We start from the raw sequence: 15,118 nt of genomic DNA on the forward strand, positions 1-15,118 counted from the left end.
GCACTAACAATAGAAATCGAAATCAACTTTGTCAGCGGTTGTAGAAAGAATTGCTCGATTGTGAGGGTGGAGGGTGGAGGGGGGGAAGAATTGCTTTTTGGGGAAGAAAACAAAAGGAATGGGAATCATGAGTTCGCAAAAACCAGAAAGCAAAAGAGGAAGAAACCTGAAGCGTAGACAAAAGTGGTGAGGGTTCTTTATAATTTTTTTCCTCAAAAAAATAAAAAAAGGAAAAAAATGAAAAAAGTTTGTATGAAAGAGATAGATAGAGAGTAGGCATAGGCGGCAGACAGGCTAGAAGGAGGAGGGGTGGGGTGTTAGGACTCTGTCTGGGTGGCAGGAGGAGACAAGATTCGCAGACAGTCTTCCTCTTTCTTGAGCGTGTTTGCCCGCAAGCTTACGCTCTAACGCGTGCGCCCCTCTCTCTCTATCTCTCTCGCGTGAGCTTTTTTTCATTTCTAACGCTCTCTCACTCTCACGCTTGCTCTCTATTATGCGCAACTAGCTAAGCAGCGCTGTTGTCAGTGGCAGCACTGTCGCGACTACGTCGGCAGAGCAGACGCGATTGAACGCAAGACCTTGAACTTGGACTCAGTTTACGAGTTAAAGAATTGGGTTTTGTTTTGAATGCCGCTCTCTGTCGCTCTCTCTCTTGCTGTCTTTCTCTGCCTCCTGCCCCTCTAACTGCCTGTACTTTCTCTCTCTCTCCCATTCTGGCTAATGGCAATTAGCTTAATGGCCCAATTAACACACATTAATCGGGTGCCCTCTATCCCCCTCTCTATTGCTCTATCAACAAAATGCAAATGCCCCGTTATGGCCTCTCGTAACAAGTATGGCGGCATGGTGCCAGTGCATTATACAATGCATGTGTGTGTGTGTGAGTGTTTGCTGTCTAGCAGTTGTCTAGCCACACACACACACACATACAAAAACCAGTCCACACACACACACACACAAAAGAGGGGACACTAGGGACCAAAGAATTCCGCCCCCTTCTGTCCTCTAAGGCCAGGCACCCCCCCACTGATGCTGGCACACATTGCTGCATTCTGCACTCTTTTGCTGTAATGCGCTCTCTCCTTGCGACGTCACCTCTCGCTCTCCCTTACTCTCACTCGGCTAGTTTTTACACAGAAACTTTCGCTTTCCGTTATATGGCTTCTCCCCACCCATCGCCATCGCCATCCCACTCACACACACACACACACTTACGTTGGACGTTAGATTTTACATTTGTCCGAGACTGGGCAGAGAGAGGGGGATGGGGGATGGGGGGAAATGTGTGTGCGATGTGGGCGCCAGAACGTCTAGCCGGCAACAAGTGGAAAATAGGGAGCCGGCTGGGTATATGGGTGGTGGGGGCATAGGAGGGGGGTCTGTGGCTGTGTGGACTGACCTTGTTTAATGTTTTGTAAACTGTCCTAGAACTTGTCACTCTCCATCCCTCTCTCCACTCTTTCTATTTTCTCTGTTCTGTTTCGGAATAGAGAAATCGGCATGGGAATAAAGCTGATAGTCTCCAACACACACACATACTCTCTCTCTCAATCATGTGTGTATGTGTGTGTGTGTGTGCATAACTAAATCACTTAACCTTGAAAATAGAAACCGCACACAGCAACACACAAGCCAACAAACAAAGATAGGCAACGAAACGAAGGCAAAGTCAAAAAAGAAATCCGCAAAACTTTTTCGGACAAACAAAAAAGAAAGAAAAAGCAAACATACACGCAGAAAAAAAAAATGAAGGAAAGGTGGGGGGGAGAGAACTAGATCTATCTTCCAGATACAATTAGTGATGGGAGAGTGTGTGGGAGAGATCCTTCCATCCTTATTAGAGATGTATGTTAGAATTAGTGATGGGAGAGATCTTTCAAAAAATATCATGTTATCTAAACTATTAAAATTAGAGTATTATTTTTTATTGTGTAATTTTGGAACATCTTGCTAAACTTTCAGATAGTATATATCCCCCATATCTGGCCTGGCATGGCTTTCTGTACATATACTTCTATTTTTGTGGCCATTATACAATTTAGTTTCCAACTGAATAAACTACTGCTGCTCTATCTAATCTCATTTGTCGTTGCTCTTTTTGGCTTTTTGTGTTGTGTTTTTTTTTTATTATTTTTATTTCTTTTCTGGTTTTTGCTTTTTTTTTTTTATTAAGCCACAGCGCAGTCAGCCAAATAATTGCTTTTATTCAAACTCACACCCATACTAACGCAGATAGTGAGAGCCGAAAAAAAATAAATAAAATAAATAAAAAAAATTACTGCAACCGAAAATCAACTTTTTCTAGAACTATTTTGAAGGCTATATAGGAGTGAGTGGGATAGATAGGCAGCAAGTCAATGATGGAAAGAGAAGGAACTAAAGCAGCGCCAAACAAAAAATTTAATAATAATATGTAGCTACAACAACAAGAACATGTAGTATTTAGCCTTGAAAGTTCGTAAACACTACGGCTGCTATTGTGTGTGTGTGTGTGTGTGTGTGTGTGTGTGTGTGTGTGAGTCGGCGACTGAAGATCTGTTATATGCATAAAAAATTAAATACAAAAAATAAAAAATCTATATAGGCGAAAAAAGTTGTAGAAGAATCTAGGAGAAAGAATCCCACTCATCACTTAGATCATAAGAACTTTCTTAACTATTTCATCATTTTACTAAAAAATAAATATATTTTTTAAATATATTTTATTTTAAGCTTATACTTTTTAAATAAATTATAATGTATTTCAGGGAATAAATATTATAAATGTTTATTAATATATTGCATTTTATAGATAAAGTTTATAAATAAAATGAACAATATTTCAGGGTGAGAAGTTCGACTATGGGGGCATTTATTTTATTTTATTTATTTTTAATAATTTTATTATAGATTCTAGAGACAGGATTATAATCTTAAAAAAAAAGTATCTCACTATCAAATGCAATCTTTAAGATACAGATACAAAAGTATCTGAAGGCCTGTTTCTTCGTCTCTTTGTTAGTTTATTGAAGTTGGACTGTGGCAATTTTTTTTATATATTTTTTTATTTATTTTTTTTGGTAAACTCTCCTCCACTAGTCCCCCAATTCCCCCCGTCTGGGACCATTTTTAGTTATTAGTCAGCCGGCAGCAGCGACTGCGACTGCGGCTGCGACGCGTTTGTTTTGTTCTATGCACAAAATTCCGATTCTAGTATAAAAAAAAAATAAAAAATTAAGGAGAGTGCGGAAAAGAGAGAGCAGAGGGGCAGTCTCAGAGTGAGATCGAGCACCGAATTTTTTGCAAAAAAAAAAAAAATGATTTTTTGCGCGAGCTTTAATGTGTCTGTGTGTGTGTGTGTGTGTGTGTGAGTGCTGCGTCTGGGAATTCTACGTTCTAACATGGAGGAGACCCTCTACGCTCTCTATCACTCGCCCTCTCTCTTTCTGGCGCGCATCCTGGCCCGGCTAGCGCTATCTCTGTTCAATCCTTCCGATAGCCTTTCAAACAGAGCGTGCGCGCCTTGTCGCTCCATCTTTCTCCCAGCTCCACTCCACTGCTTTCTCCCTCTATCCCTCTATCTTCTTGGTTCTTAAGCTCTCTCTCACTCACTCTCTCTCTCTCTTTGTTGCTCCCGCATCCAGACATTGCCAAAAAGTAGTGTTGGTGTGTGTGTGTGTGTGTGTGTGCTGACTTTTTCGGCTGCCTAATGCGCTTTTTGTACTCTGCCGGCGTCGACTGCGGCAGAGGCAGTGGCAGTGGCAGAGGCAGAGGCAGTGCGGCACTGGCACTCTCTCTTCTTCTTTAGCGCAAATTCAGTTCAGTTTCTACGCTTGCAATCATCAAACGCAACAAATACAAAATACCGGAATATCTCACAAGCTAAAGAACAAAAAAAAAAAATAGAAACTATATCTCAAAGATACAACACATCCCATAGATACTGTATCTCATCCGAACCAATGGATGATCCTGCATTCGTTTGAGCTTCAAGCTCGCTATGTATCTCAAAGATAGTTTAGTTTAGTTATTTCGGTTTCGTTCGGTCGGTCGGTCGCTCTCCCCCTTCATTATTTTATTTTTTTTTTAATTTTTAATAATTTTAATAAGTTTTTTAAGTTGAATACTTTTTACGGTTCGGTTTGAAAAAGAAATAAATCAAATAACGGTACATCCTGTCAAACGTGCGTGTGTGTGTGTGAGAGAGAAAGAGAGAGAGTGACCATTTTTTTCTCCATTTTGTTGAGTGTGCAAAAAAATAGTTTTACCCCCTTAAAATAAAATTGTATAAAAAATTGCAAGACAAGCACTAAAAACCATTGAATCACACCATAAAAAAAATATATAAAAAAAAATATATTAAACAAGAAATGAGCTTAAAATGCTCTTTAATAATTATACAACGTTCTGTGCCAATAAGAACACTTCCCAGCTAATCAGAAGAAGGAATCGTATTCCAATTAGAGCGCCAGCAGGAGAAAGGTGAGCCCGAAATTGGAGGAGCAATGGGAAACGGTCATAGGAACTCCAATTGGGAACCAGGAATGGGAATCAGAATCAGAATCAGATGGGAATGGGAATGGGAATGGGAATACCAATTGGAACTGGTAATGGGATGACGATATCCATGCATTCCCATAGACAAAGACCTCTGCTATTTTTATAACCACACATATACCTCATATCTATATATATATATTTAATAATACACTCACACACACACACACACACATTCTCTAGTCTATCTGGAAGCTCGAAAAAAAAAAATAGTTAGAAAAAAAAAAAAAAGTGCAGCGCACGCCTCACAAACTTATCTAATAGTTTTCACTTTCAATGCCGACGTGCGAAAGCTCTGCCGCAGTCGCTGCTGCTGTTGCTGCTGCTGTCGCTGCCGCTGCTGCCGCCTCTGCCGCCGCTTATCGCCAGAATGCCAGAAAGAGAGAGCCAGTGCGAGCGGGATGCAAACTACCTTTGTGAAAGTTTTTTTTTTCCTTTTTTTTTTTTATGTTCTGTATTGAAATTATTTTTTTTATTTAGTATTTATGGGATTTTCTAAAAAGATCGCAAGAGGGAAACACAACACTCTAATATTTCCAGGATCTATTTCTTGAAACTTGAAATTCCGTAGGGATTTTTGTAAAATTTCCCAAGCCTAAAGGCTAATAGGATTTTTAGGGATTTAAGGATCTATTGAGATTTGAGGATAGATTTCTTAAACTTCCCAAAGATTTCTGAAGGATTTTTGTAAAATTTCCCAAGCCTTTAAATGTCTGATGATCTGGCAACTTTCGAAAGGACTTTTAGAAACAAAAAATGTGACCATACTTGAAGAATGATAGAAAAATGTCCTAAAGCCTTACAAACATTAAAAAAGTATTTAAGAAATAATGGAAAAATTACTATTTTTAAATAAAAGGCTTAAAAAATATATATATTATATTAATATTTAAGAAAAATCAAAAACCTAGAAAGCATCTGATATTTTTCTTATGAATTTCTTTATTATTTTTTTTCGAGTACCATTAGTTTTTTTAGTTTCTCAATAACATTTAAATTTAACTTTTTTTTTTAGAAACTGTGACAAGTGTTTAATGCTTTTCTTCACATTTTCGCATTTGTTATAAATCGCATTTATTTTTTTTTTTATTAAAAAAGCAACTTTTTAACATTTGCGATGCGTTTGCTGTTTTCACTTGAATTTAATTTATATATATTATTTTTTTATATTTAAGGTTTTGTATTTTGTTGTTTTTAACGTTGCTTTTGAACTCGTTATAAATTTTTTGCGTCCGTCTGCGAGTTTTTTTTTTTGTTTAATTCGCCCTCGTATGGTGGTTCTTGTGGCGGGTTGGGTGGTTGAGTGGTTCAGAGTGCTAATTGTCGTCTTGATAGTTTATTTAATTTTTTGATTCGCATGGCATGACATAGAAATGGCTTTTTGCTGCTGCGTCGTCGCCGTGGTTGACATTTTAAACTGCATTTGTTAACAATTTTGAACATTTCGCATAGTTGCAAGCGAAACAGAAACAGAAACAGTACGGTAGTGGAGAAAAAAAAAATTAAAATCGTAGGCAAAGCAGAAACAAATGCACAACTTTCAGTTTGCGAAGCACAAATGCCACAGAAAAAATTCTAAAAAAAATACAAATAAATAAGAAACAATTTTTGAACTCTGAAATGGAAGGGGAAAAGGGGATATTCTTTTTTTTGATCCACTTGTTATCCCGATTTGAAGTCGAATACTAATTGTTTGCTCTTCTTCCATTTATTCCATTTTCAGTTAAAAATAATCATTAGTGAATAGACCAGCAATCCAACATAATCAGCAACTGGACGAGTCGAATCAGCAGCAGAATAAATTAATAAAAAAATAAATAAAAAAGCGCCACCAAAGGAGAAGTAAAAGGACTATAAGAAAGGACTTTTGGGGAAAGAGAGAAAGCCGGCAGGTGCTTTCCAAACAGCCAACATTTTCCGTTTCAAGGGGCAAGAGAAAAGCCGCCAAAATACGCAAGAAGGTGACCTCGAAGAAGGCCAGCGTTGTGTCGGTTGACGACGATCACAACAACAACAACAACCACAACAACGACCACAACGCTCGGCAGCCAACACCCACACCAACACCCACACCAACACCAACACTTACACCAACACCGATCCCGATCCTTTCAAAATCAATCATAACAACAACAACACCAATTGCCACACCCACACCAGCACCAACCCCAGACTCGTACTATCACGAGCAGGATATATCATCGGAGGATCAGACAGCCGACATGGACGACACACAGCACTTCTGTCTGCGGTGGAACAACTACCAGAGCAGCATCACCTCGGCATTCGAGAATCTGCGGGACGATGAGGCGTTCGTCGATGTGACGCTCGCCTGCGAAGGACGAAGCATCAAGGCACACCGTGTTGTCCTCTCAGCCTGCAGTCCCTACTTCCGCGAACTGCTCAAGGTAAGGGCTTCTCTATATATATCTCATAACATTAGGATATGTCCTTGAATCCTTTACTTAATTGGGTAATACTTCATTCCTATAAGCTAACCTATAAAAATGATATTTAAACCAAGTACAGTCTCTTCAAAACATACTCTTAGTCTGTTTGTCTTTTTCTAGAGTTTCTTACTTCAATTTTTGTATAGTTACTTGCTTTTTCAGTGAAATACCATAAAAAATGAAGAGCTAAGAGCTAATAGCTTATTTTAAACCTCAAAAAACAAAAGAAAACTTATATTTCGAACAAGTACAGTTGCTACAAAACATACTCCTAGACTACTCTCCTACTCCTAGAGTCAAGTATTGTCTTATTTTGTCAAGTTTTGTCCCCTTTTTTTTATTAAAAAATAACTAAAAATTGAAAAACTAATAGCTAATTACTTTTTTTAACCAAATAAATTGAGGAAAAACTCATATTTCAAGCAAGTACAGTTGCTAAAAAACATACTCCTAGAATTTGTCTTGTTTTATCAGGTTTTGTCTGCTTATCCTTTCCCAGAGTGTCTTATTTTTGCTATAGTTGTTTGCTTTTTAAGTTTAAAACTTAAGAAAGAAGAGCTAACCCTTCTTATAACCTCATAAAAAAAACAAAGAAACCTTCCATTTCAAGCAAGTACAGTTGCTTCAAAACATTTCCCTAACGCTTCAACTGTCCGCTCGTCCGTTTGTCCGTCTGTCCGCCAGCATCTTGCCCTTTCTCTTCCAAACTAAATAAAATCAAAAATAGGTTATCCTCCCTATATACACTTTCTTTTTCCAATTGAATCTCTTAGGCCTCTCATGACGATCGAGTGCGTTTTGTTTTGTGTGTTTTTTTTGTATTTGTGATGTATTGCTCTTTTTTTGCTGATTTCCTTCTTGTACTTTTGCACTTTTTGTAATTCCGTCTTTACAGTTATTTACATCCAACTGAATGCATTATCTTCTCAAGTGTGTGTGTGTGTGTGTGTGAGAGTGTGTGTGTGACCCACTTAAATCGGTTCCCCATTTCGATTCGCACTCTCACTCGAATCCATCTGTGTGTCTTTATCTTCTGCCACAAAAAAAAAAAAAAAAAAAAAGAAGAAACACACATGTGTGCCACAGCCGTCGTGTTTCAGTTTCCTGTCCTCGACTCGAAAAAAAGGGGGGGCCACCACTCCACTTAACACAGTATATACTGCAATAAGGACCTAATATATTTTAGGGATTTAATATTTAAAGCAGGGGTGCCCAAGCACTGCTTATGACAGAGCAAATTCCAATACCTATGCACAAAAGCACAAATACATATGAGCGATAGTTTTTTTTTTTTTTCTATCGTATCACTGAAAAAAATTTTTGTAACATTTTCAACAGAAAAAAAAAAAAAAAATTTTTTCGGATAATTGAGAATTAATTTTAGGATTATAATTATTTTCAATATGCTCAATTATTTTTCGAATTTTTTTTACTGCGCTTCCATATCGGCTTGTGACGCAGATACTTTAGCATAGCATTTAATAAAATGCCTTTCCAAATTAATTTTTTTGTTTCCGCTTATTATTATATTACATATAATACATTGCTGCTCGCAAAGAAAATTTTCGACAAAGAAAAAATGCATCGTTCCACAGTCAACCATTCTGTCCAAAACCACAACAAGAAGTGATTTTTTGCAGTGAAAAGTTTTCGGCAATCCAACAACAAAATGCCAGAAAAGTGTTGAAACTGTTTAAGTGTTATTAAACTACGAAAAATTGTTATTGTAATTTGCCTTGCCTATACTGGGAGCAGCACACGTATATGATTTTGCTCTACCCATATGACAGAGCAATCCAACAACAAAGGAGGAACGAGAGCAATGGGACTGGGCATCCCTGATTTAAAGAGTGGCAATGTGGCAATGTGGCATGTGGCATGAGGCGCCTAAAAGTTTCGTCTTAGTTGCGGCCTTTTTAGCTAAAATATTATGGCCAGGAATAAGTTGCAACTGTGGTGGCATTTTAATTTATTTAGCCAAAAAAAAGGGGGGGTTGCTAGTTGAAAAGGACGAAAAGGCACGCCACAAACTTGCCACTGCCACTGCCACTGCCTGGAAGGATAAAAGGAAGCAAGTTTTGTGTAATTTCTAGCCATGCAACATTTGCGGTGCAAATGAGTTACTTTACTTTACTTTATTTTTATTTTTATTTTTATTTGTATTTTTTCTTAAACACCACTACGTATGATTGATTTGTGTGCTTGGATCATGCAACGCATCTACATTTGAAGTTGCCACAAATAACAATAAAAGGGGGGGGGGGTTAGTCTACCCAGCTAATCCTTCCAAGTTGCCCCGCCAAGTTGCAAGTCTGTAAAGTAAACTTTCCAACTAATGCAGTAGAAGTATTTCTTTTTTGCTTCATTATTATTTTTTATTATGACATTAAAATTATGTGAATCGCTGTGTTTTGTGTTGAAAGCCAAAAACTTTGCAACTGCCACTGCATTGAAAATATTTGCACGCAATTGCGGTTTTTTTGAATGACAAGAGAAGTAGGGTTCCCTGGAAGGGGGGGTCCTAGTTAGACACAGAGACTGAGAAATAAGGGGGGGTTGTAGTCAGTCTAGTTGTGCTGCAGCAGAAATTATATAAATTACAAAGTTACCTCCTTCGACCTTCTTACTCGTTACGGTTACTGTCTCTTTTTCGACATGATTTGTTAACATGATAGAAAACTTGCTTTGCTTTTTCGTTATTATTTCTCGTTTTTGTTCCAAATTATGCGAAAAAAAAAGTAAAGAAAACTTGCCAGTTTTTGTTTATTTTTTTTGTTATTTTTTTTTTTGAAGAACTGCAATTAGGAGAAAAGTGCAGTCAGGACCCCTTCTGATTACGCAATTCCAAACAGTGGAGTGAAGAAGAAACATGTCAAGACTTTGGCAAAAGTTTCCTTTTTTTTTTATCCTTTTTTTGTCCTTTTTTTTTTGTCATAGCTCTAGAGCTGCAAAAAAGTCGGCATTTAATTTGTTAAAAAGGCCAACTAAAAAAAGGGCAAACTGCATTTTTGGACTTTTGTTGTTGTGGAAATTATGTACCCAAGAAATTAGTATACAAAAAAAAAAGGAGAATAAAAAACTTTTCAATGCTGTAGCCCCCCCTTTTTTGCCATGTCGACACAAAAAGCGGCACAAAACTTTGTAAATTCAATTTGAAATAAATACAAAAGGAGCTGCTGCTGGGAAAGGACACGGACTGGGACTGGGACTGGGATGGACTGGCCTGGCCTGGGACACAAAATCCAGACAAGACTACTTCTTCTCTTGGCACTTGTCCAGTTGTAACCCCCTTGGCGTCGCAATTGTGCTGCGCCTATGCATAAATATTTAATTAACTGCAGAGCATTATTTTAATTAGGTGTAAAAACTGCCAAACAACAACTTGGCCGGCTTAATGGCTAAAGAGTATTTTTTGCTAAAAGCATTTTCCTCACTGGCTTTTGTGTTCAAAAGTGCACCAGACACCGCCTTACATTTACATTTTCATTTTTTTTACAAAAATACAAGACTGCCAGCTGCAGAGATCTTATTTTAAATAACAAACAAAAAAAAAAAAGAAAAGAAAAAGGGAACGATCATCTCTCCTGCAAATTGACCTCAATTTCGCAAGATACAGATACACAACGAGTGCTAACTCAATCGCAAATATATCCAGCACAGATACAGATACTCAGATACAGATACTCAGTTACAGATACTCACACGCATCCATCGGATGCAACAAAAGACAAGGCGAGACTTGACCCAATTTGTAGCAAAGCAGCTCCCTTTGTTGGAGTTCCACTTGATAAGTGAAATTTTAACACAAAACTGGAATGCACTGGCCCTGAATATCGGATCATATATATGTATAGATATATATATATATACCTTTGCAACTTCAAATCGCTTTAAACATTGGCCTGTTGACATTTTAAATGAAATATATATACTATATGGTAGAATTGAAGGTTGTCTGGGCCAGAGCCCCCTTGATAATTACCCTGGCAAACAGGCTTATCGGTACACTACTCACTGAATCACTTCTGACTAATCCATATATATCTCTAAAATATATATATTTCATTTTGTTATAGAGTACACCCTGCAAGCACCCGGTTATACTGCTTCAGGATGTCAACTTCAATGACCTGCATTCCCTGGTGGAGTTCATCTATCACGGCGAGGTCAATGTCCATCAGAAGTCATTGCAGTCCTTCCTCAAAACAGCCGAGGTCCTTCGGGTATCAGGACTAACACAACAACAGGCCGAGGACACACACAGCGTAAGTATCTTACCGATCCACTGATCCACCCAATAAATATATTTTATTTAAATATTTATTTTATTTTTTTTTTGTAGCATTTGGCCCAAATCCAGAATCTGGCCAATGCCGGCGGACGTACACCATTAAATTCGCACGCTCTATCCCATCCCCTGCCCCATCATGGGGCATCGTTGCACGATGATGGCTCCACACTGTTTAGCCGCCAATCGGCTGGATCCCCGCCACCGCCGTCGGTGCCGTCGCTCAACTCTCACATCAACAACCAGCTGCTGAAGCGTATGGCGATGATGCAGCGCAGCAGTGTGGCAGTGGCCGAGGATGCTGCCACCCATGCCCTGAAGCGTCTCCGTGGCTCTGATAACGGTCTGCCCGGTTCCGGTAATACCGGTGGCGGTAGCAACAACAACAGTCCGGACTTGCCACCGTTCCACACCCGCAGCGCCTCGCCACAGCAGACTCCGGCCGATTTTAGTACCATCAAGCACCACAACAACAACAATACACCGCCGCTCAAGGAAGAGAAACGTAAGTGTGACCAAAGTGTTAAGTGAAGCGGGGTGGAGATGGTAACACTAAAGATATATAGTTAAAAAATGGATAATATGGCTTTTTTAAAGGGTTTAGTCTATAGTTTAATCTCTAAAAAGCATAAATATTTCATTAGAAACAATAGTGTGACCAAAGCGCTAAGAGAAACAAGGCGTAGATGGTAACACTCGGCTTATAAAGCTCGAGACTGCCTTTGGTTTCTTGTTTTAAACAGGTTTAGTCTTTGCTTTTGATAGTTTAACATCTTAAAAGTATAAATTTAACATTAGTGTGGCCAAAGCGCTAAGTAAAGCAGGGTGTAGATGGTAACACTTAGGATAGACTGTTAATAGATGGATGAAATGGCTTTGTGAAGTCTTTGCTTTTTATAGTTTAGTCCCTAAAAAGCATAAATATCACATTAGTGTGACCGAAGCGCAAAGAGAAACTTGCTAACAGATGGTAACACTAACACTAACACTAACACTAACTCTCCTTGCAGGCAATGGACCCACTGGCAACGGAAACTCTGGCAACGGAAATGGCAATGGAGCGAGCAACGGCAATGGAATCTCTATCAGCGACAAACTGAGCAGCCTAACACCCTCGCCACTGGCCCGGTCCGGTGCCGATGATGTCAAGTCCGAGCCGATGGAGCTGGTCTGTTCGAACAACAATGCCAATGCCCAGGACGAGCACAGTAATGATTCCACAGGCGAGCACGATGCCAACCGTTCCAGCAGTGGTGATGGCGGCAAGGGCTCTTTAAGGTACGTCTTCCACATCCATTTTAAATGAAACCATTATCCTTATTTGATTTGTATTCTATAGCTCTGGCAATGATGAGGAAATCGGAGATGGACTTAACCAACACCATAACGCCCCGCCGTTCATAATGTCGCCGGCGGAGAGCAAGATGTTCCCGGCAGCCGCTTTCAACTTCCCGATGGCCAATATCGATCATTCAGCGTTGCTCGGTGCGTAAGATATATATAGATAATCGATATTGATCCGAGACTAACTGACTCTTAACTAACGCTTTCCTTCTCTGCCCATTCTCTCTCTCTCTCTTTCTATATATCTTACTTGCTTTTTAAATCCTGTCACTTAATATGTCTATGTCTGTCTGTCGAAATGTTGTTTTTTGGGCACGACCAATATATATATGACCGATCTACCCGACCACCACCTATATATGACATATACACACCATGAAAAAATACCAAAAAAAAAAAAAGCAGGTCTCAACACACAATTGCAGCAGTCCGGTGACCTAGCCGTGTCCCCTCAAGGTGAGTCCTAGCATTTCTCTATAAACGTATCTATTGTTTCGCTCTATTTGCGCTCAAAAAGCTCATTATTACATTTTTTACATCAAATGCAAATGCAAATGCAAGTACCAAAGATATATAGTATATACCAGAAATATACCAGAAAGTCTAACCAAGTCAGATACCAAAAAAAAAAAAAACCAAAAAAAATAAGAAATGAAAGGCAAAGAAACAGTTAATTGTAAAAGATATTATATAACTATTATATAATAATAGAAATTTTCAATACAAATCCAAAATCCAAAACCAAAAAATTCAAAGCCTAAATTGCTTGAACTGCTGAGAGATCATACGTATATATAATTAATAATATTTGTTACTTATTTTTTTTTTATTGAATTAAAAAAAAATATATATATATTTTTTTGGCATAATTTTTTGTGATAAATATATATGAATAAAGTGTCCCCCATTTGTTGTTTATACTTTTCGTTGCTATTTTGTTTCTAATTTGTTTTTTTTTTGGCTTTTTTGCGTTTCCGACTGACTTGAAAGGACACACACAGAAATATCGTGTCGATCAGGAGCAGGACTTTTGATTTAACTTTCGATTTATTTCCTCGTTTGACTTTTTTAACCTCATATATCCGCACCCGAACTCGAACTCGAATACGAATCGAATATACGAATATACGAATTTGGTCCTTCGAGACGATCTCATCCGAGTTTCCCACCTTATTACGTTACGTTACGTTACGTTACGTTTTCGTTATTAACGGTTTATTGCAGTTCGTTGCGATTCAAAATCGAGTTCACGTCGTAGCGTACAAAAGCGTATAAATTTCTTTCTTGTTTGATTGTTTCGATGGTAAATGTTTTCATTTGTTTCGGTCACACACACACACACACCCACACAACACACACACGTCCACACCACAACCACCCAAAACCCACCCATACGCCTTAAACAAAAGACAGTATAATTAATAATAAAATAAAAATTAAAAAAAACACACACATGCCAAAAAAAAAAGTACAAATACAGTTAGTTTTCTGATTAGTCTGAAGCTTAAGCGTAAGTGGCAACCCTGGCAATGGTGATGAGCAGGATAATTGCTGAAGCAACAGGCTCCTTCCCAAAAACACACACACACACACATATCCTGTTAGCTAACATGGGAAGTGTTTGATGAACTGGGCGAGGAATTAATTAACTCCGACCGCAGAGTGTTTAGCAAAATTCTATAACAAGAGTGTGTGGTGTGTGTGTGTGTGTGTGTGCTGTTGTGGTTAGGCCGCAACATTCTGGGGCACAGACACTCTACACTCCTGCCTCATGCCTCTTCATTGCCGGGGATTGCCTTAAAGTCGCAAAAATAGCTAAAATACCAGAACTAATACACGAAGGACACACTCACACACACACACTGTGACGAAAGAAGAGTATAATATCCTGTTTAGTCCTTGTTTTTTTTTGTTTTTTTATGTGTTTTCTTAACCTTACGTTATTTCAATTCCGTAATCCGCTAATATTTCCGTTTCCTGTTCTCGTTCTTGTTCCGTTTCCATTTTGTTTCGTTTTGTTATTTGTGTGCTAATTTTTTTTTGTATTCGTAATTGAGAAATAAATAAAAAATAACTGCCCAGCAACACGCACTTACACTTACACCACCACTACCACCCCCCCTTAAATATTTAATTACATTTTTTAATAAAAACACACACGCCTAGATATCAAAATCGAATTAACAACGTGACCCCCCCAGCCCTATTTTTTTTTTAATCAAATCAATTCCTCCCTTAATCCTTTTTAATTAGTTTTTTTTTTTTGCAATCCAAGGAAAGAGTTATATTTATTTTTTTATAAATTTTAATAAAGTAGAATATTTGTTGCGTTCATGTTATTTTTCATTTCCGTTTCTGTTTCATACCGATTTGTTCTCCCTTTTCGAGAAACATAGGCAAAGCAGAACACTAGACATTTCCAAAAAAATAATCATTTTAAAATATTTAAAAAATAAAAAACAACCGGAATAATGCTCAGAAATATATAATTTTTGAGCCA

The 15,118-nt window shown here is 38.2% G+C and overlaps 1 protein-coding gene across 6 annotated transcripts in view; it reads left to right on the plus strand.

The window, feature by feature from the left end:
- The window catches only part of LOC6504831 (broad-complex core protein), a 49,227-nt gene that overhangs the window by 9,708 nt on the left and 24,401 nt on the right, over positions 1–15,118 (plus strand). For 5 of the 6 annotated variants that reach the window (XM_044716968.1, XM_044716971.1, XM_044716967.1 and 2 more), the window contains exons 2-7: positions 6,260–6,944; positions 11,063–11,251; positions 11,329–11,779; positions 12,285–12,552; positions 12,614–12,759; positions 13,024–13,074. In XM_044716968.1, coding sequence (XP_044572903.1) covers positions 6,759–6,944; positions 11,063–11,251; positions 11,329–11,779; positions 12,285–12,552; positions 12,614–12,759; positions 13,024–13,074 — 1,291 coding nt within the window. In that variant the 5' untranslated portion in view covers positions 6,260–6,758. The remainder of the gene's footprint in view (positions 1–6,259; positions 6,945–11,062; positions 11,252–11,328; positions 11,780–12,284; positions 12,553–12,613; positions 12,760–13,023; positions 13,075–15,118) is intronic. The other variant, XM_044716972.1, reaches the window with a different exon arrangement.

This window comes from Drosophila ananassae, chromosome XL, assembly GCF_017639315.1.
Source record: "Drosophila ananassae strain 14024-0371.13 chromosome XL, ASM1763931v2, whole genome shotgun sequence".
Classification (NCBI taxonomy): domain Eukaryota; kingdom Metazoa; phylum Arthropoda; class Insecta; order Diptera; family Drosophilidae; genus Drosophila; species Drosophila ananassae.